Source organism: Engystomops pustulosus, chromosome 2 (genome assembly GCF_040894005.1).
Source record: "Engystomops pustulosus chromosome 2, aEngPut4.maternal, whole genome shotgun sequence".
Lineage (NCBI taxonomy): Eukaryota > Metazoa > Chordata > Amphibia > Anura > Leptodactylidae > Engystomops > Engystomops pustulosus.
Genome location: NC_092412.1, coordinates 11,662,572 through 11,690,244, shown reverse-complemented (window position 1 = coordinate 11,690,244; position 27,673 = coordinate 11,662,572). Strand labels below are relative to the sequence as shown.

The following is a 27,673-nucleotide window of genomic DNA, read 5'->3' as shown; positions in this document are numbered from 1 at the left end:
AAGCATTAGCATATTCAAGCTGTCCACTCTATTCATGAGTGGGAGGCACAGCCACACCCCCAGTGCATGACTGACAGCCTGTATAATGATGTGAGGCTGTATAATGCTGTGCTTCCTGGTGCTGGTGGCCACGCCCCCTGCAGCCTGTGTGTGCATGTGTGTGTGTGTGTTTAGGAGAGATACAGCAGCTCCAGGCAGCCATGTTACAGCAGAACATGTCAGATTCATGTGTAGCTGATGTCTGTGTCTCTCACCTGTATATTAGGAGGATGCAGCATGTCAGCAGATGCAGCACACACACTAGCCATGCTTTACTATACACTACGCACAGACATGAGCAGGGGGAGGGGAGGGGGAACAGGGGTGACATCACTGCCTCTGACCATGTGACCAGCCTCATTTACATAATAAAGAATGGATGATTTTACAATGAATAATGTATGAAATAACTAGATAAAGGCTGGGATGGGATCCTTGTGAGCTGCTCCAACAGGTAGAAGTGACAGGACTAGTGGCACAGACCTGATGACAGGTGTCCTTTAAAGAGGACCTGTCACCTTAATTTTTGGTACGAAGAGCAGCTTACTAAAGTAAGCAGCTCCTAGTGCTTGATCAAATGACGCAGTGTTAGAGTGATAGCGTTACCGGAAACCTCCGGTAATGCTTTCAAATACTGTGGTGGGGTACAATGTAATCATCAGACCGTTTGCAAAGCTGTCTAATGTATTCATGAGGGGGCGGTCCGAGGCGCTGCCTCTTCCCTGGACAGCCCCGCTCGCTACATAGGCTAGCAGTGACGTTCGGGGGAGTGACGATCAGAAGAAACGTGGCGGCGCCATGTTTTAGGTGCCGGCGGCGGCAGAGAAGACGTTAGCACCCGCGGTCGGTGCTTGCAATATGCAGCAAAGCCCATCTCTGTATGAAGAAGGCTCAGCCCGTGAATCCTCTTCATACACCCTTCATATAGCTCTGTGGCGGATATTTTCAGGGGTTAGAAGAACAAAAAAAAAAAAAACAAAAAAAACAATGGAAATCAAATTTATTAACCAAAGGAGGCCTGGATTTGGAGTTACCACCAAAATTAAAGAGTTGTTTCTTCTAACTAGACCTGTAGGAGTGTGGCACTTAGACAAATTTGGGGCTTGATGGCGAGACCCAGAGGTCATGGAAGCCGTGAACGACTTCTGAATCTAATTTCTCTTCAAGCCCATTGCCCGGGGTCACAGTGGCCTTACAGTAGCCAACATTTTTAAAGTGCCTTCCCCACAAAAGCCAAGTCTCATTAGCAAACATAGTCCAGCACCTGCCCTACAGAAGCCAAAATAGCCTTGGTTCAACAAAAAGAAGAAGCGTGAGTGGCACCACTCTGTGTGTGTATGTATTTAATGGCCCTTCTAATTGTATTGATCTTGGCTGTCAAATCATCCGTACACAGGAAAACAGCGGTGGTGCTCTAGATCTCATGAAAGTCCAATAGTAATATGAAAAGCAGTAGGACAGCACTCACCAAAACTTCTCCTTCTTGATCCGATGTATTAGTACATACTTACACACAGATCCGTATGGGGAGGCAGAGACGCAGGGACTCATGTAGACGCAAAGTACACGGCAGCTGTTTCGCGCTCTGACTTGCTTGTTCAAACACATGAAACATTGGGGCTATATAACCCAAATTAGGCGATTCAGGCGACAGACAGCGCCTCCTATTACAAAAAGAAGGCAGATGGATACTGCACACAGGGGCTCTAGGACCAATTGGTCTCAACGACAGACTGGACATATGACTTAAAAAAAAAAAACACATGTCCTTGCAAGTAATGCATCTTCCCGATACGCAAATTCAACAATACTACAACATGAAATGCTTAATAATTGATGCAAATAACGGATGTGAATAGTGATGTCAGAAAAAGAATGTAAAAGTGGCACTGGACATTGATAGCATTGGAGCAGAGGGCCCTCCTGTAGGGAAAGGAACCTTGTCTCTATCCAGGGGCCCCTATGTCGTACCCATTGGTACACAATATTTTAACAGTATATATGCGAGTGGCTAATCGACCGGAAAAAAGGTACCCCGTATAAGATCGCCAAGAATATTCCCCCCATCGCGCTCTATTCTAAGCCCCACTCGTGTTATCATACGCACATATCACTCCAGCGCTCTCTGTAGAAATCGCCATATACCTTTGAGATCACCAGTGAATCCCAAGGGAACCGCATTACAATGGACGCGATACCAGTGCCCCCCCCCCCAGCTGATGCCGTTCGGGGGCGGTTCTGGATGTGCGCCACACCCCCAGATGGCCGAAGCCCATCCACCCGTATTAGTATGTACTAATACATCGGACCAAGAAGGAGAAGTTTTGGCGAGTGCCGTCCTACTGCTTTTCAAAAAAAGCCTTAGTTTCCCAACAATAGCCAAACACGCAATGTTCTGCCGCATTGGACAATATACTTACAGGGAATGCCCCACGGTAGCCAACATAGTCCCAGCGCCGCCAAGGGACTCAAAACATTAACAATACTGGCCAATGTGAAAGCATTGTGACAGTGCCAGATCTTACCATAGCCAAAAAAGTCACAGCACCTAACCTCAGGGTAGCCAATATAACCATGTTGCCCCCAAGTAGACTATGTTCACAGTGACCCCAGCGTAGAGAATATTGTCAGAGTGCCCTCAGAGCAGCCACTGTCGTCGCAGTGACCCAACTGTAGCCAAATTGTGGTTTTACCACATTAGCCATAAGCCGGCCCCACAATAGCCAATACAGTCCTGGTGTCCCACGCATCACCCAAATTAAGCACAGCGCCCCCACAATAACCAGAGCCACACAGTAGCCATAATAATCAGTGTCCCCCACAACGCCACAGTAGCCAGTAGTCACTCTGTTGTGGGCCAATGTACTGTGACTATTGGCTAATTTAGTGCAGTTTCCCACAGCAGCTGCAACAAAAGTAAAGGAAGAACTCGTCGTCAGACTCCTGGTCCTGCTCCTATTTTATAAACTGCTGTGAGAAAATGAAAGCTGAGCGCTGATTGACTTTTGGTGAAGAGTCCCGCTCACAAAGGCCTTTCCCGGCCTACGGACGCTGAAGGCAGTGATCGTGCCAGGCAGGTGCTTTACTATGATCGTGCTGCCTGCAAAGAGCCTTCATCTGACCGGCCTGCGAGAGATGATGGAGACGGCAGGGTCACAGGTAAAATGCAGCCCCGCACCACAACTTGAAATATCGCCTACAAGCGCGGCGGCGGCGGCGGGGAGGAGGAGGAGAAGCACATTCACTGCCAGGCGCAGATCGGGAGCGCCCACCACCTTCACACTTCCTCCTCTGAGAGAAAGAAGAAATGGGCTACACCAACCTCCTTCATAGGAGAACTTATGGATTGTACCATCACCCTTACCTCTTCTGAGACCAAAAAAAAGAAAAAAATTGGAAAGTGGACTGGTCCGTTGCATCCCCTGTGAAGGGGAGAACGAGTCAGTTATTTTTCAGCCGCTGCCGTCGACGACGACGTTTGCAGAAGGGGGTATTCATGTTTAAAAGTTTTAACATTGCTACTGGTCAGACGCTAGTCCAACTTGCTGTGCTCCTGGGGGCTGCTTCCAGCAGGCAGAAGGCATTTTCGTCTTCCTCACAGTGAACTCCATCTTGAACTTTTCTTTCTAGGCCAACCCCACCTCAGGGTTTCCATACTCAGTTGGGACCGTGGACTTTGCTTACATAGTGTGATTTAGTGTAGAGTCAGTGAGCCGAGAGTTGCTCCACAATCTAAGTGGCTAGTCTGTGACTACAGTACTGATTTGTCACAGGTAGGAGTAGAATTTTGGACTTCATAGGTGACATGTCTTCTCCACTGGTTTCAGAACTTCATGGTGAACTTTCCCTGCCATGACTTATTGTTCCATAATTTTTCACCAGACGTTCTTCGAGGAGCCAAAGTGACATCTCCCCACTGCGCCCCTAAGAAATACAAAGTCACTTACATTCTGTTATCCAGGTGGAATTATAATGAATTTTGCTGCCACATATTGAGATTCAACGCTCCGCCTGTGAGCCAATCCATGGCCGTACCCCTCACACCACAGCTGACCGGGCTGTTTTACCTACACATATCATACATACCTACCCCCCAACCACACATATACACACACACATAAATATACCAATACGACAAAACAAAATGATTGTAGTGCTTTTGCATGGGGCACTGGATGATGATAGTGATGAGGTAGGGGGCACTGGATGATGATAGTGATGATGCAGGGGGCACTGGATGATGATAGTGATGATGCAGGGGGCACTGGATGATGATAGTGATGATGCAGGGGGCACTGGATGATGATAGTGATGATGCAGGGGGCACTGGATGATGATAGGGATGATGCAGGGGGCACTGGATGATGATAGGGATGATGCATGGGGCTCTGGATGATGATAGTGATGATGCAGGGGAACTGGATGATGATAGTGATGATGCAGGGGGCACTGGATGATGATAGTGATGATGCAGGGGGCACTGGATGATGATAGGGATGATGCAGGGGGCACTGGATGATGATAGTGATGATGTAGGGGGCACTGGATGATGATAGTGATGATGTAGGGGGCACTGGATGATGATAGTGATGATGCAGGGGGCACTGGATGATGATAGTGATGAGGTAGGGGGCACTGGATGATGATAGTGATGATGTAGGGGGCACTGGATGATGATATTGATGATGTAGGGGGCACTGGATGATGATAGTGATGATGCATGGGGCTCTGGATGATGATAGTGTAGATGTAGTGGGCACTGGATATTGATAGTGTTGATGCAAGGGGCACTGGATGATGATAGTGATGATGCATGGGGCTCTGGATGATGATAGTGTAGATGTAGGGGGCACTGGATGATGATAGGGATGATGCAGGGGGCACTGGATGATGATAGTGATGATGCAGGGGCTCTGGATGGTGGACGGGGCCGGTGACAGCTCCTCGGGATGTCCTATCCATGGACAGGGCAGGACGGGGAGGCCGGGGCCGCCTGTGTGTTACCCTCCCGCGCTCTCGGCAGCCCCAGCTCTTCCCCGGATGGGCAGATCCTGTGGGGAAGATCCCAGTGACGGCTGCACACGGTCACAGAGGTTGTCGGGGAGTGTGGAGTCAGGGGGGGAACGCGCGGGCCTGTCCGCTGGTGTCCGCTAAGGGGCTGCTCTCCCGGGCAGGGAAGCACACGGGCAGAGCGGAGCATCCCTCAGGCCCGAGTCGGCAGCGGCGCTAGAACCAACCATGGCCAGAACCAAGCAGACCGCCCGCAAGTCCACCGGAGGCAAAGCGCCCCGCAAGCAGCTGGCTACCAAGGCCGCCAGGAAGAGCGCGCCCGCCACCGGCGGAGTCAAGAAGCCTCACCGCTACCGCCCCGGCACCGTGGCTCTCCGCGAGATCCGCCGTTACCAGAAGTCCACCGAGCTGCTCATCAGGAAGCTGCCCTTCCAGCGCCTGGTCAGAGAGATCGCTCAGGACTTCAAGACCGACCTGCGCTTCCAGAGCTCTGCAGTCATGGCGCTGCAGGAGGCCAGCGAGGCCTATCTGGTCGGCCTCTTCGAGGACACCAACCTGTGCGCCATCCACGCCAAGAGAGTCACCATCATGCCCAAAGACATCCAGCTGGCACGCAGGATCCGCGGCGAGAGGGCCTAAGTCCTCCCCGGGTACCGTCCTACAAAACACAAAGGCTCTTTTCAGAGCCACCCACATCCTCCACAGGACGAGCTCAATAACCCCCACCTCCTCACACCCCACGTGTACCCTGCAGCCGGGGCGCTGCCTTCTATGACCGCTTTTCTACAGCCGCCGCCACCTCTCAGGCCTCTTATCTATCTACAGGGAGACGCCGCGCTGCTCCCCAGGCTCCTAGTGCTGTCAGCGATGTCCCCTCCTCCCCAGGACAGGAATCGCTGCCCAGCGACACAAATATATAAAAAGTATATATATGTAAAATAGTAGTCTATTTTGTGTAGGATGTGTAAAGCGCTACGGAATATGATGGCGCTATACAAATAAATCGTAATGGCGGTATAGAGCGTGTTCTGCCACAGCACAAATCCTAAACCACACACCTGACTAGTCACTGCCGAACCACACCCGTTCTGCCTCTCTGGTCACACCCGCAGCTGCGCTCACGGTCACAGTGCGAGGCGTTTGGGTTCTCTACCCCCCCAGTTACCGCCTGAGCTCCACACCTTTTTGGTCGCAAGCCACTGCTGCGCTCCTCGGTGACTCTAGTCCTAGTTAGATCTGCAGTTTTCTATATTTCATCTCTATGTACATGTAGATGTGCACCCCTCCCTCAGTTTGCCCGCCGCTCTCATGAGGCGGGAGTCTTTGTGATGGGGGCCGCACACAGCGATGTAGCAGGGATTGTAGAAAGAGCGGGGGATTCAAAATGATGATACGTTCAGCGTTCAGCCAATAGGTGGCTAGGGGGAGGAGAGCTCAAGGACACGCCCCTTTCGTCACCACCGGTAGTTCTCTATCTGGTCCTCTCACTGAGTATATAAAAGAGACCTCGTCCAACGCAGCTACATTCGTTGTCTTACACGAGAGCGAGAAGATGTCTGGACGCGGCAAAGGAGGAAAGGGTCTTGGAAAAGGAGGCGCCAAGAGGCACAGGAAGGTGCTGCGTGATAACATCCAAGGAATCACCAAGCCCGCCATCCGCCGCCTGGCTCGCAGAGGAGGAGTCAAGCGTATCTCCGGCCTCATCTACGAGGAGACCCGCGGCGTCCTCAAGGTGTTCCTGGAGAACGTCATCCGTGACGCCGTCACCTACACCGAGCACGCCAAGAGGAAGACCGTCACCGCCATGGACGTGGTGTACGCGCTCAAGCGCCAGGGCCGCACTCTCTACGGCTTCGGAGGTTAAGACTCGTACCCACCCGGCTCCATCTCACCCCCAAAGGCTCTTTTCAGAGCCACCCACCTCCTCCTAGAGAAGAGCTCGCACTCTGATGCTTGTTTCATACCGCCGTCTGTAGTCTAACTCTAGATGTCTCCTGTGACTTGTAATGCGCTACGTAATGTGATGGCGCTACAGAAACGTAGCTTATTATCGAGCCCCCGCTGCTGGGGCCGCCGCAGTGCGGATTCTGGCGCTAATGAGAGCTGGTCCGGGGCTGTGTCAAATCAGCCCCGCGGCTGCTGCACAACATCTTTTGCCTAACGGAGGGGGAGGCTTATAGGAGCGGCTGGAGGAGATACCGCGGGCACTACACGTGTAACGGGGTGCATATGGCTGTTAGGCGCCCGGGCCAGATTTGAATTTTACCCTCCCTCCTCCGCACATAATCTCTCAGTGCTGCCGTTTTATGGCTTCTCCTACATACGGGACTGTTCGTTGCATCGCGATGACGCTGCGACAGCCGCAACACCTGAGTGCCTGTGTACTGCTCACACTACCCGGGCGTCTGCCGGGACACGGCGTCCAGGCATCCGCAGGCCACCACAAGAAGCGTCTGACACACAATCACTCGGGGCTCAGCATCTGCTCTAATAAAAGCCGTCAGTCTGACACAACACTGACGAGCGGGCGCGCGCCTGCCTGCCTGCCTGTCTGTGTCACCCGCCTCCCCCGGCTATTTATCCAGGCCGCCTCCCAGTGTCTTATCCAAGCATCCGCTTGGACACCAGGAGACGCTGCAAGTTCCCCATTCCTACATGTTTGTCCCAATAACCGTGTAATATCCCTTGGATTCATGTGTCACCACTGCGCCCATCTCTTCCTGTTGTACAGAGGACGCACCCCGAGTGTTGTTACAACATTCCGCCCTATGCCCGCATGTATCAGTGGCCCCCGGGATGAGCACCAGCGACTGTCACGCCTCACCTAACAGTAGAAACGGCTGATAAGAGATTTACACACGGGGGTACCGTTGTACTTGACTCGGGATCGGGATGAGTGAGAGAAGGGTGAGCTCTGTTGTGGAGAGGGTGGGTGGCTCTTAGAAGAGCCTTTGGGGTGTTTGAGGTGCCGGGTAGGCAGGCGGGAGGCCGCTTACTTGGCGCTGGTGTACTTGGTGACGGCCTTGGTGCCCTCGGACACGGCGTGCTTGGCCAGCTCTCCGGGCAGCAGCAGGCGGACGGCGGTCTGGATCTCCCGGGAGGTGATGGTGGAGCGCTTGTTGTAGTGAGCCAGGCGGGAGGCTTCCCCTGCGATGCGCTCGAAGATGTCGTTGACGAAGGAGTTCATGATGCCCATGGCCTTGGAGGAGATGCCGGTGTCGGGGTGCACCTGCTTGAGCACCTTGTAGACGTAGATGGCGTAACTCTCCTTCCTGGTCTTCCTACGCTTCTTGCCGTCCTTCTTCTGGGCCTTGGTGACGGCTTTCTTGGAGCCCTTCTTGGGCGCTGGGGCGGACTTGGCGGGATCAGGCATGATGCAGCGGTTACTATTATCCGAGACACGGAGAACAATGTCCCGCACCTCCCCGCGCCGCGGTATTTATAGCCGGGCTATGCAAATGAGCGACGCCGGCTGCTCGCCCTGCTATTGGAGGAGCGAGTCGTGTCATCTCCGTGTTCACTGCTGAACCACGCCTCCTCATGCTGGTTGGTGAGTCTAAGAGCCGCGCCTCTATTGGTAGGATTTCAATCCGGCCAATGACAGAGAGTGAGGAGCGGGCGGGAAGGTATAAGAGGCGGCAGGAGGCGGCTGAGCGGCATCAGTCGTACTGAATCTCTAGCATCATGTCTGGACGTGGCAAACAAGGAGGAAAGGTCCGCGCTAAGGCCAAGACCCGCTCATCCCGGGCCGGCCTGCAGTTCCCCGTCGGTCGTGTGCACAGGCTCCTCCGCAAGGGCAACTACGCCGAGAGAGTCGGGGCCGGCGCTCCCGTCTACCTGGCCGCCGTGCTCGAGTACCTCACCGCTGAGATCCTCGAGCTGGCCGGCAACGCCGCCCGGGACAACAAGAAGACCCGCATCATCCCCCGCCACCTGCAGCTGGCCGTGCGCAACGACGAGGAGCTCAACAAGCTGCTGGGAGGAGTCACCATCGCCCAGGGAGGCGTCCTGCCCAACATCCAGGCCGTGCTGCTGCCCAAGAAGACCGAGAGCAGCAAGCCCGCCAAGAGCAAGTGAGCGCCGCCGCCGCTGCTGCTCCAGCACCCGATCCCCACTACACACAAAGGCTCTTCTAAGAGCCACCCACCTCCTCCTGACAGAGCTGCAGCCCCGGGTGTCTCCCCGGTACATCACACACTCTCTCTATACAATACTACGTGTACACCACACATTATACTGCTCGTGTCTGCGCTCCCCCGCCTCTATCGCTCTCCTGCCGGTGTCACTAGTTGCTAGCGGCTACACAAAGGGGATGGATGTGACCGCCCGCCCCGCAGGCTGCGCCCCGACTCTCCGTCACTGGGGGGCGCTGCACCCTCCCGGCCGGGCACGGCATCTCCGGGAGCCGAGGAGGATGGCGCTCGCCCTCCACGCAGGGACGGAGCTGCGGCTGTTGACGTCACACAGAGCGAGCGAACGAGCGGGAGATTCAAACCCCCCCCCAACAACTTTCCGACTGAGAACTAAATGGTTCTACACTAGATCTGCAGGATTGTCCACCAGGTGGCGCTTTTTGGGAAATGGTCACATTGCCCCCAACAGTAGCCAATATAGTCCCAGTGGCGTCAAAAGATTCACAATGCTACCCGATTGGGCAATATTATTACCCCTAAACATATGAAAGAATTAAAAAAATAAATAATAAAGTAGCTAGTAAAATGTAAATTTTATTACATTCAAATACCAATGCTGAACAAGTTAAAATTGACACACAAATGGAGGAACAACATACAGAAACAAACTATTACACAAGGGCCCGAGTGTACACAACAGAAGCAATCAATGGTGTTCCCTGCACTTTTTGCAGTGTACTAAGTAAGTAGTGCCGAAAACGGTCTCAAAACTAATCAGACTCTGACCAAGGCATGAAACAGAAAAGGGTAATGAATAATTCGCACATATGCCCAAAAATAAAGAAATTCCTGCATCCAAAGCCTGCAGGGGAACAGGATTAAAGTGCATAGCAACCACGGACCATTCCTCCTGACGAAGCCGTTTGGCGAAACGCGCGTCGAGGCAATCACCGGGTTGAGACCTTGATACTGGTGACCGGCACACACCATCTAACTCTGCACCAAAAGAAAGGTAAAAAAAACCACATATGTTTCTTAGATAGTGATTGCACAGCGATAAGGAAAACAGTAAGATTTAGGTGCAGTCTAACCTTTGTTTGGCCGGGCAAGTAAGGATGCAATAAGTATTTTATATTCACCAGCTAAGGTCTCTCCCGTTTAGTGCATTAAGTTTTTAATCTTTCTACACTTTTCTACTTTTTCTATGTTTTTAAAACAAATGTTTTTGCTGTCCCCCCTGAGACTTTTTTTCCAGATAATCCCATGGCATTGCTTAACCCCTTAAGGACGCAGGGTTTTTCGGCCGATTTCTCGCTCTCCAACTTCAAAAATCCATAACTTTTTCATTTTTACGTGTACAGACCTGTGTGAGGGCTTATTTTGTGCGTAACAAATTTTACTTTCCCGTGATGTTATTTATTTTAACATGCCGTGTACTGCGTAGCTGAAAAAAAATTCCAAATGTGGAAAAATTGAAAAAAAACGTCACGTGCGTCACGTTCTTGTGGGCTCAGTTTTTACGACTTTCACTCTTCGCTCCAAATAACATGCCTACTTTATTCTTTGGTTCGGTGCGATCGCGGTGATACCAAATTTAGATTTAGATTTAGTTTTAATACATTTTCAAAAATTAAACGAATGTGTACAAAAAAGAAAAAAAAAATTTCGCCATCTTCTGACGCTAATAACTTTTTCATACTTTGGCGCACGGAGATGTGTGAGGTGTCATTTTTTGCCAAATGAGGCGACGTTTTCATTGCTACCGTTTTGAGGTCTGTGCGATATTTTGATCATTTTTTATTTCATTTTTTATGTTATGTAAAAAGGTGTAAAAGTCGCATTTCGGACATTTGGGCGTCATTTCCCGCCTCGGAGGTCACCGCCGTCCGTAACCGTTTTTATATTTTGATAGATAGGGCATTTTGGGACGCGGCGATACCTAATATGTTTGTGATTTTTACTGTTTATTATGTTTTATATCCGTTCTAGGGAAAGGGGGGTGATTTGAACTTTTAATATTTTATTAATTTTTTTTATTTTTTAAACTTTTTTTTTTCTTTTTTTTTTCACTATCTTTTAGACCATCTAGGGTACATTAACCCTAGATGGTCAGATCGCTCCTACCATATACTGCAATACTTCTGTATTGCAATATATGGCATTTTTGCAGCACATTCATTACAATGAGCCACTGGCTCATTGTAACGAATCTGCAGCTGCCAGATAGCCTCGTGTCAAAAGAAGACACGAGGCTACCATGGCAACCGATCGCCGCCCCCCGATGACGTTCGGGGGCGTGGCGATCGAAAAAAAGATGGCGGCGCCCGCGCGCCGCCGTCTTTTAAGTGCCGCCGGCGACTTTGCCGGCGGCAACGGGGGGGTTAATAGCCGCGATCGGTGCTAGCACCGACCGCGGTTATTAGCAGTGGGGGTTTTATGCATTTTGCAAAAACCCCCACCTTTGTATGAAGAGGACTCAGCCCGTGAGCCCTCTTCATACATCCCTTATACCTCTGCGCCGTAGAGCTACGGCGCAGAGCGTTAAGGGGTTAAACTAAGTGAAAGAACCCATGTTTTGTATCTTTTAAAGTTGAATTCTAAATAAAAGATAACTTTTAATACTCTACTGCCACCTAGTGTCGTTTAGTTATAGGTGTAATCGGAAGGATTATAATTGTGGTATATCCAGGAATATCCACCGACGCATTCCTGGAGGAAGAAAGCCATTGCTTTGGACAACATGTCGGTGGATATTCCTGTTTGTCCTTCTGGACCATCCGTACCTTGTGGGTGACGTCACCGGTACATCTGTTTTTACTAGTCTGACTTAGCGAAGCTACCGGCCGGGGCTTCGCTATTGCTCAGCTATTGCTTGGACTACAACGGGGACTATAGTGTGAACCTGGACCAAAGAAATCACACTGTTGGATTCATTTTGCTGGACCCGCGGAAACCCGCTAGAGGGGGTGCTACAGGTTAGTGTTCCACCAAAACATGACAACTGATACCAGCGACGGCAACGGTTCCAATCATACCCATAGCGTGCGCCCTCGTGATCCCTAACATTTTCTTTGCAAGACCGAATAAACCCCGACACGTGTTTCGCCACGATATGGCTTCTTCTGGGAGAGCCGATTGGCCGATATGGTTACACTGCCAGATCCTACCGTAGCCAAAATAGTCACAGTGACCCCAGAAGAAGCCAATATTGTCAAAGTGCCCTCACAGCAGCCACTGTAGTCGCAGTGACCCAACTGGAGCCAAATTGGTAACAATACCACATTAGCCAAAAATAGCCAAATGCCTGCACCACGTCACCCAAATTAAGCACAGCGCCCCCACAATAATCTAAGGACCCCACACAGTAGCCCGGCCAAGGCCACCCCGAAGCCTAAGAAAGTCACCAAAGAGCCCCCACAACTGCCAAAAAGCCACAGTAGCTGCAACAAGTAAAAAAGAAAAAAGGAATTGCGCACCATGAGACCGCTGGATCGTTAGGATTAGTCCACCAGTCGGGCTCAGCTTCCATTTCATAAGCTGCTGCTACGGGACGAGGAAAGCCGAGCTCTGATTGGACGCCACAAGCAACAGAACAGTCACGCTCACAGACACTTCCACGATGCGGCGACCTGCGCAGGGTCACGCGCACCACAAGTCAAAGGCAGCGACTGACAAGGCAGAGCAGCGGGCTTCTACGCCTTACACTACGGCAGAGTCACAGGTAAAATATAGCCCCGCACCAACAACTTGAAAGATTGCCTCCAGGTGCGGCAGCCGACAGGAGAAGCTGGCAGCTCCCCGAGTAGTCGCACATTCACTGCCGTGCGCAGATCGGGAGCGCCCACCACCTTCACTTCCTCCTCTGAGAGAAAGAAGAAATGGGCTACACCAACCTCCTTCATAGGAGAACTTATGGACTGTACCATCACCCTTACCTCTTCTGAGGCTGACTGATTCTCCCCTTCACAAGGGATGCAATGGACCAGTCCACTTTCCCATCACCTTTGCCGCCGCCGTCGACGACGACGACGTTTGCAGAAGGGGGTATTAAATATTAAAAGTCCAACTTGAAAATGCTGCTCACCTGCTGGGAGCAGCCCCGGGGAGCACAACATCTTCCTCACAGTGATCTCCATCTTGAACTTGACTTTCTATGACAACTTGTCAAACCCACCATGGGGTTTCCACACTAGGCTGCCACCATAGACTTGGCTCACTGACACTCTGCGTATGTAGTGTTATTTACAGAGAGTTGTCCCACAATCTAGGCGGCTAGTCTGCGACTACAGTACTGATTTGTCCCAAGTAGAAGTAGAATTTTGAACTTCATAGGTGACATGTCTTCTCCTCTGGGTTTGGAACTACATGGCGAACTTTCCCTGCCATGACTTATTGCTGCACAATTAAACGTTCTATGAGGAGCCAAAGTGAAATCTCCACACTGCACCCCTAAGAACAACACAGTCACTTTCATTACAATTCCACCTGGATAACAGAATGTATTGTGCTGCCACATATTGGAAATATTTAGCTATTTATGGCAGTGGGAGAAAGGCCTTCAGCCATAGCGGTGATGTCAGGATGTCTGCAGTCCACCTGTGAGCCAATCAAAGCCTTACCTCTCACTCCACAGCTGACCGGGCTGCTTAACCTTTATTTCCTCTCGTCCTACAGGCAGCACTGATGGGTAAGAGTCTGGAGTCCTAATTATGACAGAAGAACACAATAACAATGTTAATTAACAATAAATCAATTAACCGACTGCCCTATAAGTATCCTAGGAGTCAAGGAAGAGGCGTGTTTTTTTCTTCTGTCCTAATTAGGTTTACTGCCAGTATCCTCTTGCTCCCCTGAGGCCTGGGCTGTGGTGCACGTCCAGCAGGGTAGAAGCAAATGTCTTACCAGTGGCAATCTTGGTGAAACTACATTCTGAGGCTGTCCTTCCCCCCGTGGTGGCGGAAGTCCAGTATTTTCGGAGTTTCTGGATAAACTCCCCTCCTACTGCGTCTCCCATTGGAAGCGGGAACCGCTGTATTCTCAGGTACGGCTTTTGAATAAGCAGAGAAGTGGAGGTCAGATTTGTGTTGCACTCAATACTTTGGGGTATAGCTGCTGTTTTGCCGCATCTCCCCCTTCCTGAAGCCACCATCTACAATGTACCGTAAGGTGGTTTCTATATTGTTGTGAACAAAGCTCTTGCTAACCTTAGGGCTCAGCGCGTCCCCTGCATCCTTTTCTTATGTTAGAAGGATTTGGTTGTTAGCCCGGGTGTCGCCTCTGACCAGGTGCATTGCATTTCCTGATGGGAATGTTTTAAGGCTGTACTGTTCAGGTATGCTCTCTGCACCTGCCAGGCAGCAGAGTCAGTCTGAGCTTAAGGTTTGTTCCTTTCATGAGTGCCCTTGTTCCTTCATTTGGCATGTCCTAACACTTGTTGTTTGTGTTACAGATGTCCAGCCTTGGTAAAAGGAAGAGAAAGTCTCATCATAGAGACTGTATTAGCTGTGAGCAGCCTATACTGGATGATTGCCCTGATGATGTTTGTGCCCCTTGTGCAGCTCCTGCTCAGACTTCAGGAGGAGACGTATTTTTTCAGTGGATGAAGGAAAAAATGTCTGCTGTATTTGATGAGATGAGTTCAAAGAAAAAGAAGTCTAAAAGACATCATAAACGTAGAAAACATCATAGGCAATCATCTTCTATATCTTTGCCTTCTAGTGGCTGCTCAGAAGCCCAGATAATTTCTGGGGATAGCCCTGAATCGGAAGGTTCTGGGCCAGATGTATCTGAGGATTTTTTTCTGTTTCACAAAGATAAAACCTCTAAATTGATCAAGGCGGTTAAAAGTGTAATGGAGACAGATGAGTCTCATAATGACTCTGTTAACCAAGATGCACTTTTTATTTTCCCAGAAAAAAAAAGCCAAAGTATTGCCTAGTCATCCTGATCTTAAAGTCCTCTTTGAACAGGGTTGGTCTAAGCCTGAAAAAAGATTTGATTTGGGGTCTCGTTTTCGAGCAGTATACAAAATCGACCCTAAAGAATCTGAAGAATGGGAATTGCCTCCCAAGATTGATATCCCAGTGGCTAAACTATCTAAAAAATCTATTTTTCCTGCAGATGAATCTTCTTTACTTAAAGACCCTCTTGACAGGAAAGCTGCGCTATGCTCCGCAGAAGCTATCAACTCTCAGCAGCCATGGCTAAGGCATCTCTTGCTACTGTGCCTGTTGCACAAGCCTTAAGGTTATGGCTAAGCCAGATTGGTCGGGACATTTTGGATGGAGTCCCTAGAGAAGAAATTTATGAGAATTTGTCTTCTGTTAAACTTGCAGGCGATTTTCTGTGTGATTTTTCTCTTGACTCTTTAAAACTTGCATCTAAGAACATGCCAACGGCTAACTCTGCACGTCGTGCCCTGTGGTTAAAGCCCTGGACAGGGGATGTAGCCTCCAAACATCACTTCTGTTCACTTCCCTTCCACCCATCTTCCTTGTTTGGGAAAGACCTGAAGGAGGTGTTGAAGAATCTTAGTGAAGATAAGGGGAACTCTTTTCCACAATTAGCCAGTACCTCCAAAAAACCGAGCTTTCCTCCTAGAAAAGCAAGACCGGAAAGACCTTTTCGTGCATTTCGTAACCGACGTAGAGGAGTTCAGAAGTCTAAAGACAGAACTGTCTTCCACAGTAAAAAAAACGAGAAGCCTGACTTCTGACGCCATGCCAGGTCTGTCTCCAGTAGGTGCAAGGGTGGCAGACTTCGCTCACTTATGGACAGACATCACATCCGATGCTTGGGTACTGTCCACAGTAAAAAACGGATACGCTTTGGAATTCGACAAGATTCCGCCAGAAAGATTTTTGAGTACAAAAATCGAGAAATCTCAGATCCTTCCCTTGTTGCACGAATTTATCCAAAAAAGAGCTCTAGATGAAGTCCCTTTGTCAGAAAGAGGAAAAGGAGTGTACTCCGCCATATTTGCTGTACCAAAGCCAAACAACAGGTGGAGATTAATTATAGACCTCCGCTATCTAAACAGATTCTTGACCAAAATTGCAATCAAGATGGACTCCATAAAATCAGCCACCGCCATTCTACAGCAAAGCAACTACATGGCCAAAATAGACCTGGCCGATGCTTATCTCCACATTCCCATCAGGAGAGGTCACTGAAAATATCTGAGAATAGCAATTGTGACCAATTCAAGAACTCTTCACTACCAGTTCACCTGTCTGCCATTCAGCATTACATCAGCCCCTCGCGTCTTCACCAAGACCACCATAGTTCTGGCGGCTGCACTGAGACTTCGGGGGATTCAGATCGTGCCCTATTTGGACGACTGGCTGATCATAGCAGAGAATCAATCTCTCTTGAAACTTCATCTTCAGATGACAATCGATCTTCTACAACAACTGGGTTTCCTAATCAATTGGGAAAAATCCCTTCTTATTCCAACAACCAGAATTCAGTTCCTGGGGTATATTCTCGACTCGTGCAGTATGACTATTCATCTTCCTCAGGAGAGAATCTTGAAAATCAAGCAGTCCGTGCACTACCTTATCAAGACAAGATGCACAACGGTCAGAACAGCCATGAGGGTCCTGGGTCTGATGACTTCAATAATAGAAGCAGTTCCTTGGGCAAAGGCACATTTCAGACAGCTACAACTCAACATTCTGGCTGTTTGGAACAAATCTCCAGCAGGATTCGACAAACCGATTGTACTAACTCCTCAGACCAGAGTCAGCCTCGGTTGGTGGTTGAGGAAGAATTTGGCGTCCGGCAGATCTTTACGTTTTGTTCAACCCCAGATCCTGACAACCGATGCCTCATCCTCAGGTTGGGGGGCCCACCTCGGCAATCTCTGGGTTCAGGACAAATGGAATTACACAGACAGGACTCTGTCCTCAAATCAAAGAGAATTGAAAGCCATTTATTTAGCCCTGAAATTCTTTCAGACCCAGCTGAAAAAACAGCATGTGAAGGTACAGACCGACAATCTGTCATGTGTTTATTACATAAACAAGCAAGGGGGTACCAGGAGCACACCCCTCATCAAACTGTGTCAAAAGATTATCTCCTGGGCCGAGGAAAACCTTCAGAGTCTGTCAGCAGTCCACATTCGAGGGTCTCTGAACACTCAGGCAGACATTTTAAGCCGCTCTCAACTAAGACCAGGGGAATGGTCCCTGAACAGTGTTATCTTCCAACAGATTGTCAGTCGGTTCGGTTGTCCACAAATGGACATGATGGCGACCAAACAGAACTCGAAGTTGCCAATGTTTTGCTCTCTTTACAGGTCAGACCAACCCTATGCAGTGGATACCCTGTCTCTTCCCTGGACCAACCTGTTCATTTACATATTTCCTCCGATACCGCTCATTCAGAGGATACTTTACAAAATCAAAGAAGAGAAACCAAATGCAATTCTGATCCTACCATTTTGGCCACGCAGAGTATGGTTTCCTCTTGTAATGAGGTTGTCCAAGGGCGAATATTGGAAACTTCCTGCAGTTCCACATCTCTTGGAACAGATGGGGTTTTTCCATCCATCACCAAAGAAGCTACAGCTTACGGCCTGGAGATTGAGAAGAAGACCCTAATAGGTCTAGGTCTTTCATCCAGAGTTATAAAGACATTGTTGTCAGCTAGAAGACCAGCGACCATTAAGTCCTATGGTAGAGTTTGGAAAGTCTTCACATCCTGGTGTTCAGATAATTCTGTATCTGAACCTTCAGTCTCAGATATTCTTACTTTTCTACAGGATGGCCTTGATAAAGGTTTAAAACCTGCTACCTTGAAGCTTCAGGTTGCTGCAATCAATGCTTTAAATAACAATAGATTCTCATCTAATCATTTAGTACGGAGATTCTTCAAGGCTTTAAGGAACATCAAACCTCCTATTAGGCCACCATGTCCACAGTGGGATCTTTCCTTGGTCCTACATCATCTCACAGAACCTCCCTTTGAGCCTATACAGGAAGCTTCTCTCAAATGTTTATCGTGGAAGATCTTCTTTTTTTCAGAGCTGCAAGCCTTATCCTGCAAAGAGCCATACTTACAGATAAGACCAGACTGCATCATACTAAGAACCGTTCCATCGTTTCTTCCTAAAGTGGCCTCAGTTTCTAATTTAAATCAGGAATATTATCTTCCAGCTTTGTGTCCAACTCCTGCTAATGCTCATCAGCAAGTTCTGCATCTTCTGGATGTTAGAAGATCCGTCTTGACTTATCTAGAGAAGACAAAATCTTTTAGAAAATCTGAATCTCTGTTTCTCCAATTTCAATGTCCAAGAAAAGGGATGAAGGCCTCTGCAGCCTCTCTCTCTCGATGGATAAAGCAGAGTATTTCTATGGCTTACAGAGCCTTGGGACAACCTTCACCGTTACAGATTAGGGCTCATTCTACAAGATCTACTGCTACTTCCTGGGCAGAGTATGCAATGCTCTCTATAGATCACATCTGTCAAGCAGCTTCTTGGACTTCTTCTAATACTTTTGCTAAACATTACAGGCTGGATGTCTCCTCAGCTGGCTCAGCCTTTGGCGTATCGGTGCTATCTACAGTGGCTTCGAAAATTTGTCCCCCCCCTTTGATTTGCTACCTAAATCCCATCAGTGCTGCCTGTAGGACGAGAGGAAGATCTAAATTTTGCTTACCTGAAAATTTCTTTTCCTCGAAGTCCAAAGGCAGCACTATTATATTCCCTCCCAATAAAATATTTTTTTTTTTTTTTTTTTTTTGCTGCATAAAACACGCCTCTTCCTTGACTCCTAGGATACTTATAGGGCAGTCGGTTAATTGATTTATTGTTAATTAACATTGTTATTGTGTTCTTCTGTCATAATTAGGACTCCAGACTCTTACCCATCAGTGCTGCCTTTGGACTTCGAGGAAAAGAAATTTTCAGGTAAGCAAAATTTAGATCATATCATAGATACCCCTCACACACACCACAAGACAACACCAAATGATTATAGAGTTGATGCAGGGGGCACTGGATGATGATAGTGTTATTGTAGAGGGCAATAGATAATGATAGTGTGGATGTAGGGGGGCACTGGATGATGACAGTGTAGATGTAGGGGGGAACGGATGATGACAGCGTTGATGTAGGGGGCACTGGATGATGATGATAGTGTTATTGCAGGGGGCAACGGATGATGATAGTGTTGATGTAAGGGGCTCTGGATGGAGATAGTGATGATGCAGGGGCACTGGGTGATGATAGTGATGATGTAGGGGGCACTGGATGATGATATTATTGGTGTAGGGGACTCTGGATGATGATAGTGCTATTGCAGGGGGCACTGGGTGATGATGTAGGGGGCACTGGATGATGATATTATTGGTGCAGGGGGCTCTGGATGATGATAGTGATGATGCAGGGGCACTGGATGATGATAGTGATGGTGTAGGGGGCTCTGGATGATGATAGTATTGGTGTAGGGGGCACTGGATGATGATAGGGATGATGCAGGGGGCTCTGGATGATGATAGTGATGATGGAGGGGGCACTGGATGATGATAGTGATGATGGAGGGGGCACTGGATGATGATAGTGATGATGTAGGGGGCTCTGGATGGTGATAGTATTGTTGTAAGGGGCACTGGATGGTGATAGGGATGATGCATGGGGCACTGGATGATGATATTATTGGCGTAGGGGGCTCTGGATGATGATAGGGATGATGCAGGGGGCACCGGATGATGATACATTGTGGCTGCGGCCTCCTTGGATGTCCCTGTGGACGGGGCCGGGGCCGGTGACAGCTCCTCGGGATGTCCTATCCATGGACAGGGCAGGACGGGGAGGCCGGGGCCGCCTGTGTGTTACCCTCCCGCGCTCTCGGCAGCCCCAGCTCTTCCCCGGATGGGACAATCAGACTTGTGCGCGGCAGATCCTGTGGGGAAGATCCCAGTGACGGTGACAAGTGCGGGGAGGAGAAGCCGGCAGCTCCCGCGCCAGTGCGATCTCCGCACAATCACGGCGACGCGCGGATCGGGAGGACCATGGCGGAGATCCCGGGGCCCCCCTGCCGGCTCCCGCCCAGCGCCTCCGCCAGTGACGGCTGCACACGGTCAGAGAGGTTGTCGGGGAGTGGGGAGTCAGGGGGGGAGCGCGCGGGCCTGTCCGCTGGTGTCCGCTAAGGGGCTGCTCTCCCGGGCAGGGAAGCACACGGGCAGAGCGGGGCTTCGCTCAAGCACTGACAGTCGGCAGCGGCGCTCAGCGTCAGCCAATAGGAGCGGAGGACGATGCCACTCGGCAGCCAATCAGAGCGCCGCCGTTGTAGATATAAGAGGCGGGAGAGCGCGCTGCTCGCGATTCACGAACTGTCAGCAGAGTTTTGTGTGCGAGTCCCTTCATATCTGAAGATGGCAGAAACCGCGCCCGCCGCCGCAGCTCCCCCTGCCGCCGAACCGGCCGCCAAGGCCAAGAAGCAGCCCAAGAAGGCCGCTGCCGCCAAGAAGAGCGCCAAGAAGCCCTCCGGCCCCAGCGTCTCCGAGCTCATCATCAAAGCCGTGTCCGCCTCCAAGGAGCGCAGCGGGGTGTCCCTGGCCGCCCTCAAGAAGGCCCTGGCTGCCGGCGGCTACGACGTCGACAAGAATAACAGCCGCCTCAAGCTGGCCATCAAGGCGCAGGTCACCAAGGGCACCCTGCTCCAGGTCAAAGGCAGCGGCGCCTCCGGCTCCTTCAAGCTCAACAAGAAGCAGCTCGACACCAAGGACAAGGCGGCCAAGAAGAAGCCCGCAGCGGCCAAGCCCAAGAAGCCGGCCGCCGCCAGCGCCAAGAAAGCGCCCAAGTCTCCTAAGAAGCCCAAGAAGGCTCCCAGCGCCGCCAAGAGCCCCAAAAAGGCCAAGAAGCCTGCAGCAGCGGCGGCCAAGAGCCCCAAGAAAGCGGCCAAGAAGCCCAAGGCCGCCCCGAAGCCCAAGAAAGTCACCAAGAGCCCGGCTAAGAAGGCGGCCAAGCCCAAAGCTGCTGCCGCCAAGAGCCCGGCTAAGAAGAAGGCCGCTACTAAAGCCAAGAAGCCCGCGGCCAAGAAGTAAGCGGGAGCCGCCCTGTGCCCTTCCATATAAACCCCCCACAAAGGCTCTTCTCAGAGCCACCACCTCCTCCCCGACAGAGCTCTTACCCACAGCCCGCCGCACAGTATAAGCCGCCGGGTCATACCCCTCCAGCCCCCCGCCGCCACCAGCGTCACACTCCCGGGGACGTGGCCGGACTTCCACATGAGTCGTCCGCTCACTATGGGGGGAACAGAGCATCCCGGGAGGGGGCGAGGGCTTACAGCGTCTACAGTGGGACGGGGCCGCAGAGTAGTGAGCGGGAGGTGATGGGGGTCTATGTGCCCGCGCAGCCTGCATGCTGCTGAGGGTGGAGGCACTGGCAGTGCCCTGTGTGGATGGTGACAGGTGCGGGGGGAGCGCTCTGCAGTGATTGGGGCAGCGGTTGACACTTCCACGCGGGAGGGGAGGTTATCACCGGACGTTACGTCTATCCGCCTCTGTTAGCCAATGGCTGCTCGCTGTTTTTCCTCTTGTTTTGGCGGGCTTACGAATGAGCCAATGAAGTCGATGGGCGGGCTATACTTGAGCCAATGAGGACGAGTGCGGGAGCATAAATATCGCGCTCCGTGCCGGTTTCCTCACATCGCCGCTATTTGTGTGTGAGAGAAAGAAAAAAAAACCATGGCCAGAACTAAGCAGACCGCCCGCAAGTCCACCGGAGGCAAAGCGCCCCGCAAGCAGCTGGCTACCAAGGCAGCCAGGAAAAGCGCGCCCGCCACCGGCGGAGTCAAGAAGCCTCACCGCTACCGCCCCGGCACCGTGGCTCTCCGCGAGATCCGCCGTTACCAGAAGTCCACCGAGCTGCTCATCAGGAAGCTGCCCTTCCAGCGCCTGGTCAGAGAGATCGCTCAGGACTTCAAGACCGACCTGCGCTTCCAGAGCTCTGCCGTCATGGCGCTGCAGGAGGCCAGCGAGGCCTATCTGGTCGGCCTCTTCGAGGACACCAACCTGTGCGCCATCCACGCCAAGAGAGTCACCATCATGCCCAAAGACATCCAGCTGGCCCGCAGGATCCGCGGCGAGAGGGCCTAAGTCCTCCCCGGGTACCGTCCTACAAAACACAAAGGCTCTTTTCAGAGCCACCCACATCCTCCACAGGACGAGCTCAATAACCCCCACCTCCTCACACCCCACGTGTACCCTGCAGCCGGGGCGCTGCCTTCTATGACCGCTTTTCTACAGCCGCCGCCACCTCTCAGGCCTCTTGTCTATCTACAGGGAGACGCCGCGCTGCTCCCCAGGCTCCTAGTGCTGTCAGCGATGTCCCCTCCTCCCCAGGACAGGAATCGCTGCCCAGCGACACAAATATATAAAAAGTATATATATGTAAAATAGTAGTCTATTTTGTGTAGGATGTGTAAAGCGCTACGGAATATGATGGCGCTATACAAATAAATTGTAATGGCGGTATAGAGCGTGTTCTGCCACAGCACAAATCCTAAACCACACACCTGACTAGTCACTGCCGAACCACACCCGTTCTGCCTCTCTGGTCACACCCGCAGCTGCGCTCACGGTCACAGTGCGAGGCGTTTGGGTTCTCTACCCCCCCAGTTACTGCCAGAGCTCCACACCTTTTTGGTCGCATGCCACTGCTGCGCTCCTCGGTGACTCTAGTCCTAGTTAGATCTGCAGTTTTCTATATTTCATCTCTATGTACATGTAGATGTGCAACCCCTCCCTCAGTTTGCCCGCCGCTCTCATGAGGCGGGAGTCTTTGTGCTGGGGGCCGCACACAGCGATGTAGCAGGGATTGTAGAAAGAGCGGGGGATTCAAAATGATGATACGTTCAGCGTTCAGCCAATAGGTGGCTAGGGGGAGGAGAGCTCAAGGACACGCCCCTTTCGTCACCACCGGTAGTTCTCTATCTGGTCCTCTCATTGTGTATATAAAAGAGACCTCGTCCAACGCAGTTACATTCGTTGTCTTACACGAGAGCGAGAAGATGTCTGGACGCGGCAAAGGAGGAAAGGGTCTTGGAAAAGGAGGCGCCAAGAGGCACAGGAAGGTGCTGCGTGATAACATCCAGGGAATCACCAAGCCCGCCATCCGCCGCCTGGCTCGCAGAGGAGGAGTCAAGCGTATCTCTGGCCTCATCTACGAGGAGACCCGCGGCGTCCTCAAGGTGTTCCTGGAGAACGTCATCCGGGACGCTGTCACCTACACCGAGCACGCCAAGAGGAAGACCGTCACCGCCATGGACGTGGTGTACGCGCTCAAGCGCCAGGGCCGCACTCTCTACGGCTTCGGAGGTTAAGACTCGTGCCCACCCGGCTCCATCTCACCCCCAAAGGCTCTTTTCAGAGCCACCCACCTCCTCCTAGAGAAGAGCTCGCACTCTGATGCTTTTGTTTCATACCGCTGTCTGTAGTCTAACACTCATCCCCTTGCCTCTAGATGTTTCCTGTGACTTGTAATGCGCTACGGAATGTGATGGCGCTACAGAAACGTAGCTTATTATCGAGCCCCCGCTGCTGGGGCCGCCGCAGTGCGGATTCTGGCGCTAATGAGAGCTGGGCCGGGGCTGTGTCAAATCAGCCCCGCGGCTGCTGCACAACATCTTTTGCCTAACGGAGGGGGAGGCTTATAGGAGCGGCTGGAGGAGATACCGCGGGCACTACACGTGTAACGGGGTGCATATGGCTGTTAGGCGCCCGGGCCAGATTTGAATTTTACCCTCCCTCCTCCGCACATAATCTCTCAGTGCTGCCGTTTTATGGCTTCTCCTACATACGGGACTGTTCGTTGCATCGCGATGACGCTGCGACAGCCGCAACACCTGAGTGCCTGTGTACTGCTCACACTACCCGGGCGTCTGCCGGGACACGGCGTCCAGGCATCCGCAGGCCACCACAAGAAGCGTCTGACACACAATCACTCGGGGCTCAGCATCTGCTCTAATAAAAGCCGTCAGTCTGACACAACACTGACGAGCGGGCGCGCGCCTGCCTGCCTGCCTGTCTGTGTCACCCGCCTCCCCCGGCTATTTATCCAGGCCGCCTCCCAGTGTCTTATCCAAGCATCCGCTTGGACACCAGGAGACGCTGCAAGTTCCCCATTCCTACATGTTTGTCCCAATAACCGTGTAATATCCCTTGGATTCATGTGTCACCACTGCGCCCATCTCTTCCTGTTGTACAGAGGACGCACCCCGAGTGTTGTTACAACATTCCGCCCTATGCCCGCATGTATCAGTGGCCCCCGGGATGAGCACCAGCGACTGTCACGCCTCACCTAACAGTAGAAACGGCTGATAAGAGATTTACACACGGGGGTACCGTTGTACTTGACTCGGGATCGGGATGAGTGAGAGAAGGGTGAGCTCTGTTGTGGAGAGGGTGGGTGGCTCTTAGAAGAGCCTTTGGGGTGTTTGAGGTGCCGGGTAGGCAGGCGGGAGGCCGCTTACTTGGCGCTGGTGTACTTGGTGACGGCCTTGGTGCCCTCGGACACGGCGTGCTTGGCCAGCTCTCCGGGCAGCAGCAGGCGGACGGCGGTCTGGATCTCCCGGGAGGTGATGGTGGAGCGCTTGTTGTAGTGAGCCAGGCGGGAGGCTTCCCCTGCGATGCGCTCGAAGATGTCGTTGACGAAGGAGTTCATGATGCCCATGGCCTTGGAGGAGATGCCGGTGTCGGGGTGCACCTGCTTGAGCACCTTGTAGACGTAGATGGCGTAACTCTCCTTCCTGGTCTTCCTACGCTTCTTGCCGTCCTTCTTCTGGGCCTTGGTGACGGCTTTCTTGGAGCCCTTCTTGGGCGCTGGGGCGGACTTGGCGGGATCAGGCATGATGCAGCGGTTACTATTATCCGAGACACGGAGAACAATGTCCCGCACCTCCCCGCGCCGCGGTATTTATAGCCGGGCTATGCAAATGAGCGACGCCGGCTGCTCGCCCTGCTATTGGAGGAGCGAGTCGTGTCATCTCCGTGTTCACTGCTGAACCACGCCTCCTCATGCTGGTTGGTGAGTCTAAGAGCCGCGCCTCTATTGGTAGGATTTCAATCCGGCCAATGACAGAGAGTGAGGAGCGGGCGGGAAGGTATAAGAGGCGGCAGGAGGCGGCTGAGCGGCATCAGTCGTACTGAATCTCTAGCATCATGTCTGGACGTGGCAAACAAGGAGGAAAGGTCCGCGCTAAGGCCAAGACCCGCTCATCCCGGGCCGGCCTGCAGTTCCCCGTCGGTCGTGTGCACAGGCTCCTCCGCAAGGGCAACTACGCCGAGAGAGTCGGGGCCGGCGCTCCCGTCTACCTGGCCGCCGTGCTCGAGTACCTCACCGCTGAGATCCTCGAGCTGGCCGGCAACGCCGCCCGGGACAACAAGAAGACCCGCATCATCCCCCGCCACCTGCAGCTGGCCGTGCGCAACGACGAGGAGCTCAACAAGCTGCTGGGAGGAGTCACCATCGCCCAGGGAGGCGTCCTGCCCAACATCCAGGCCGTGCTGCTGCCCAAGAAGACCGAGAGCAGCAAGCCCGCCAAGAGCAAGTGAGCGCCGCCGCCGCTGCTGCTCCAGCACCCGATCCCCACTACACACAAAGGCTCTTCTAAGAGCCACCCACCTCCTCCTGACAGAGCTGCAGCCCCGGGTGTCTCCCCGGTACATCACACACACTCTCTATACAATACTACGTGTACACCACACATTATACTGCTCGTGTCTGCGCTCCCCCGCCTCTATCGCTCTCCTGCCGGTGTCACTAGTTGCTAGCGGCTACACAAAGGGGATGGATGTGACCGCCCGCCCCGCAGGCTGCGCCCCGACTCTCCGTCACTGGGGGGCGCTGCACCCTCCCGGCCGGGCACGGCATCTCCGGGAGCCGAGGAGGATGGCGCTCGCCCTCCACGCAGGGACGGAGCTGCGGCTGTTGACGTCACACAGAGCGAGCGAACGAGCGGGAGATTCAAACCCCCCCCCAACAACTTTCCGACTGAGAACTAAATGGTTCTACACTAGATCTGCAGGATTGTCCACCAGGTGGCGCTTTTTGGGAAATGGTCACATTGCCCCCAACAGTAGCCAATATAGTCCCAGTGGCGTCAAAAGATTCACAATGCTACCCGATTGGGCAATATTATTACCCCTAAACATATGAAAGAATTAAAAAAATAAATAATAAAGTAGCTAGTAAAATGTAAATTTTATTACATTCAAATACCAATGCTGAACAAGTTAAAATTGACACACAAATGGAGGAACAACATACAGAAACAAACTATTACACAAGGGCCCGAGTGTACACAACAGAAGCAATCAATGGTGTTCCCTGCACTTTTTGCAGTGTACTAAGTAAGTAGTGCCGAAAACGGTCTCAAAACTAATCAGACTCTGACCAAGGCATGAAACAGAAAAGGGTAATGAATAATTCGCACATATGCCCAAAAATAAAGAAATTCCTGCATCCAAAGCCTGCAGGGGAACAGGATTAAAGTGCATAGCAACCACGGACCATTCCTCCTGACGAAGCCGTTTGGCGAAACGCGCGTCGAGGCAATCACCGGGTTGAGACCTTGATACTGGTGACCGGCACACACCATCTAACTCTGCACCAAAAGAAAGGTAAAAAAAACCACATATGTTTCTTAGATAGTGATTGCACAGCGATAAGGAAAACAGTAAGATTTAGGTGCAGTCTAACCTTTGTTTGGCCGGGCAAGTAAGGATGCAATAAGTATTTTATATTCACCAGCTAAGGTCTCTCCCGTTTAGTGCATTAAGTTTTTAATCTTTCTACACTTTTCTACTTTTTCTATGTTTTTAAAACAAATGTTTTTGCTGTCCCCCCTGAGACTTTTTTTCCAGATAATCCCATGGCATTGCTTAACCCCTTAAGGACGCAGGGTTTTTCGGCCGATTTCTCGCTCTCCAACTTCAAAAATCCATAACTTTTTCATTTTTACGTGTACAGACCTGTGTGAGGGCTTATTTTGTGCGTAACAAATTTTACTTTCCCGTGATGTTATTTATTTTAACATGCCGTGTACTGCGTAGCTGAAAAAAAATTCCAAATGTGGAAAAATTGAAAAAAAACGTCACGTGCGTCACGTTCTTGTGGGCTCAGTTTTTACGACTTTCACTCTTCGCTCCAAATAACATGCCTACTTTATTCTTTGGTTCGGTGCGATCGCGGTGATACCAAATTTAGATTTAGATTTAGTTTTAATACATTTTCAAAAATTAAACGAATGTGTACAAAAAAGAAAAAAAAAATTTCGCCATCTTCTGACGCTAATAACTTTTTCATACTTTGGCGCACGGAGATGTGTGAGGTGTCATTTTTTGCCAAATGAGGCGACGTTTTCATTGCTACCGTTTTGAGGTCTGTGCGATATTTTGATCATTTTTTATTTCATTTTTTATGTTATGTAAAAAGGTGTAAAAGTCGCATTTCGGACATTTGGGCGTCATTTCCCGCCTCGGAG

The 27,673-nt window shown here is 51.3% G+C and overlaps 9 protein-coding genes and 1 long non-coding RNA gene across 10 annotated transcripts; 7 read left to right on the top strand and 3 right to left on the bottom strand.

Annotated features, from left to right (window-relative positions):
* Positions 1–3,246: 3,246 nt before the first annotated feature.
* On the bottom strand, positions 3,247–6,412 carry LOC140117231 (uncharacterized). The gene is made up of 2 exons (XR_011852996.1): positions 6,231–6,412; positions 3,247–3,963 (listed from the first exon to the last, which is right to left on the bottom strand). It is a non-coding gene; the product is annotated as an uncharacterized lncRNA (long non-coding RNA).
* On the top strand, positions 5,278–5,740 carry LOC140117227 (histone H3). The gene has a single exon (XM_072133718.1). It carries the CDS (start codon positions 5,278–5,280, stop codon positions 5,686–5,688), a length of 411 nt encoding a protein of 136 aa, XP_071989819.1. The 3' UTR covers positions 5,689–5,740.
* A 178-nt stretch (positions 6,413–6,590) lies between the features above and the next one.
* Positions 6,591–6,967, top strand: LOC140117230 (histone H4). The gene has a single exon (XM_072133722.1). It carries the CDS (start codon positions 6,602–6,604, stop codon positions 6,911–6,913), a length of 312 nt encoding a protein of 103 aa, XP_071989823.1. The 5' UTR covers positions 6,591–6,601; the 3' UTR covers positions 6,914–6,967.
* Positions 6,968–8,041: 1,074 nt separating this feature from the next.
* LOC140117229 (histone H2B type 1-O-like) lies at positions 8,042–8,442 on the bottom strand. The gene has a single exon (XM_072133720.1). The coding sequence runs from the start codon at positions 8,420–8,422 to the stop codon at positions 8,042–8,044; it is 381 nt and encodes a 126-aa protein (XP_071989821.1). The 5' UTR covers positions 8,423–8,442.
* A 291-nt stretch (positions 8,443–8,733) lies between these two features.
* LOC140117228 (histone H2A type 1-like) lies at positions 8,734–10,029 on the top strand. The gene has a single exon (XM_072133719.1). It carries the CDS (start codon positions 8,734–8,736, stop codon positions 9,124–9,126), a length of 393 nt encoding a protein of 130 aa, XP_071989820.1. The 3' UTR covers positions 9,127–10,029.
* A 10,532-nt stretch (positions 10,030–20,561) lies between these two features.
* On the top strand, positions 20,562–21,233 carry LOC140117221 (histone H1A-like). The gene has a single exon (XM_072133713.1). It carries the CDS (start codon positions 20,562–20,564, stop codon positions 21,231–21,233), a length of 672 nt encoding a protein of 223 aa, XP_071989814.1.
* Positions 21,234–21,857: 624 nt separating this feature from the next.
* On the top strand, positions 21,858–22,663 carry LOC140117222 (histone H3). The gene has a single exon (XM_072133714.1). It carries the CDS (start codon positions 21,876–21,878, stop codon positions 22,284–22,286), a length of 411 nt encoding a protein of 136 aa, XP_071989815.1. The 5' UTR covers positions 21,858–21,875; the 3' UTR covers positions 22,287–22,663.
* Positions 22,664–23,187: 524 nt separating this feature from the next.
* Positions 23,188–23,566, top strand: LOC140117225 (histone H4). The gene has a single exon (XM_072133717.1). The coding sequence runs from the start codon at positions 23,201–23,203 to the stop codon at positions 23,510–23,512; it is 312 nt and encodes a 103-aa protein (XP_071989818.1). The 5' UTR covers positions 23,188–23,200; the 3' UTR covers positions 23,513–23,566.
* A 1,091-nt stretch (positions 23,567–24,657) lies between these two features.
* On the bottom strand, positions 24,658–25,058 carry LOC140117224 (histone H2B type 1-O-like). Its single transcript, XM_072133716.1, has one exon. It carries the CDS (start codon positions 25,036–25,038, stop codon positions 24,658–24,660), a length of 381 nt encoding a protein of 126 aa, XP_071989817.1. The 5' UTR covers positions 25,039–25,058.
* Positions 25,059–25,349: 291 nt separating this feature from the next.
* Positions 25,350–26,645, top strand: LOC140117223 (histone H2A type 1-like). Its single transcript, XM_072133715.1, has one exon. It carries the CDS (start codon positions 25,350–25,352, stop codon positions 25,740–25,742), a length of 393 nt encoding a protein of 130 aa, XP_071989816.1. The 3' UTR covers positions 25,743–26,645.
* Positions 26,646–27,673: the final 1,028 nt, after the last annotated feature.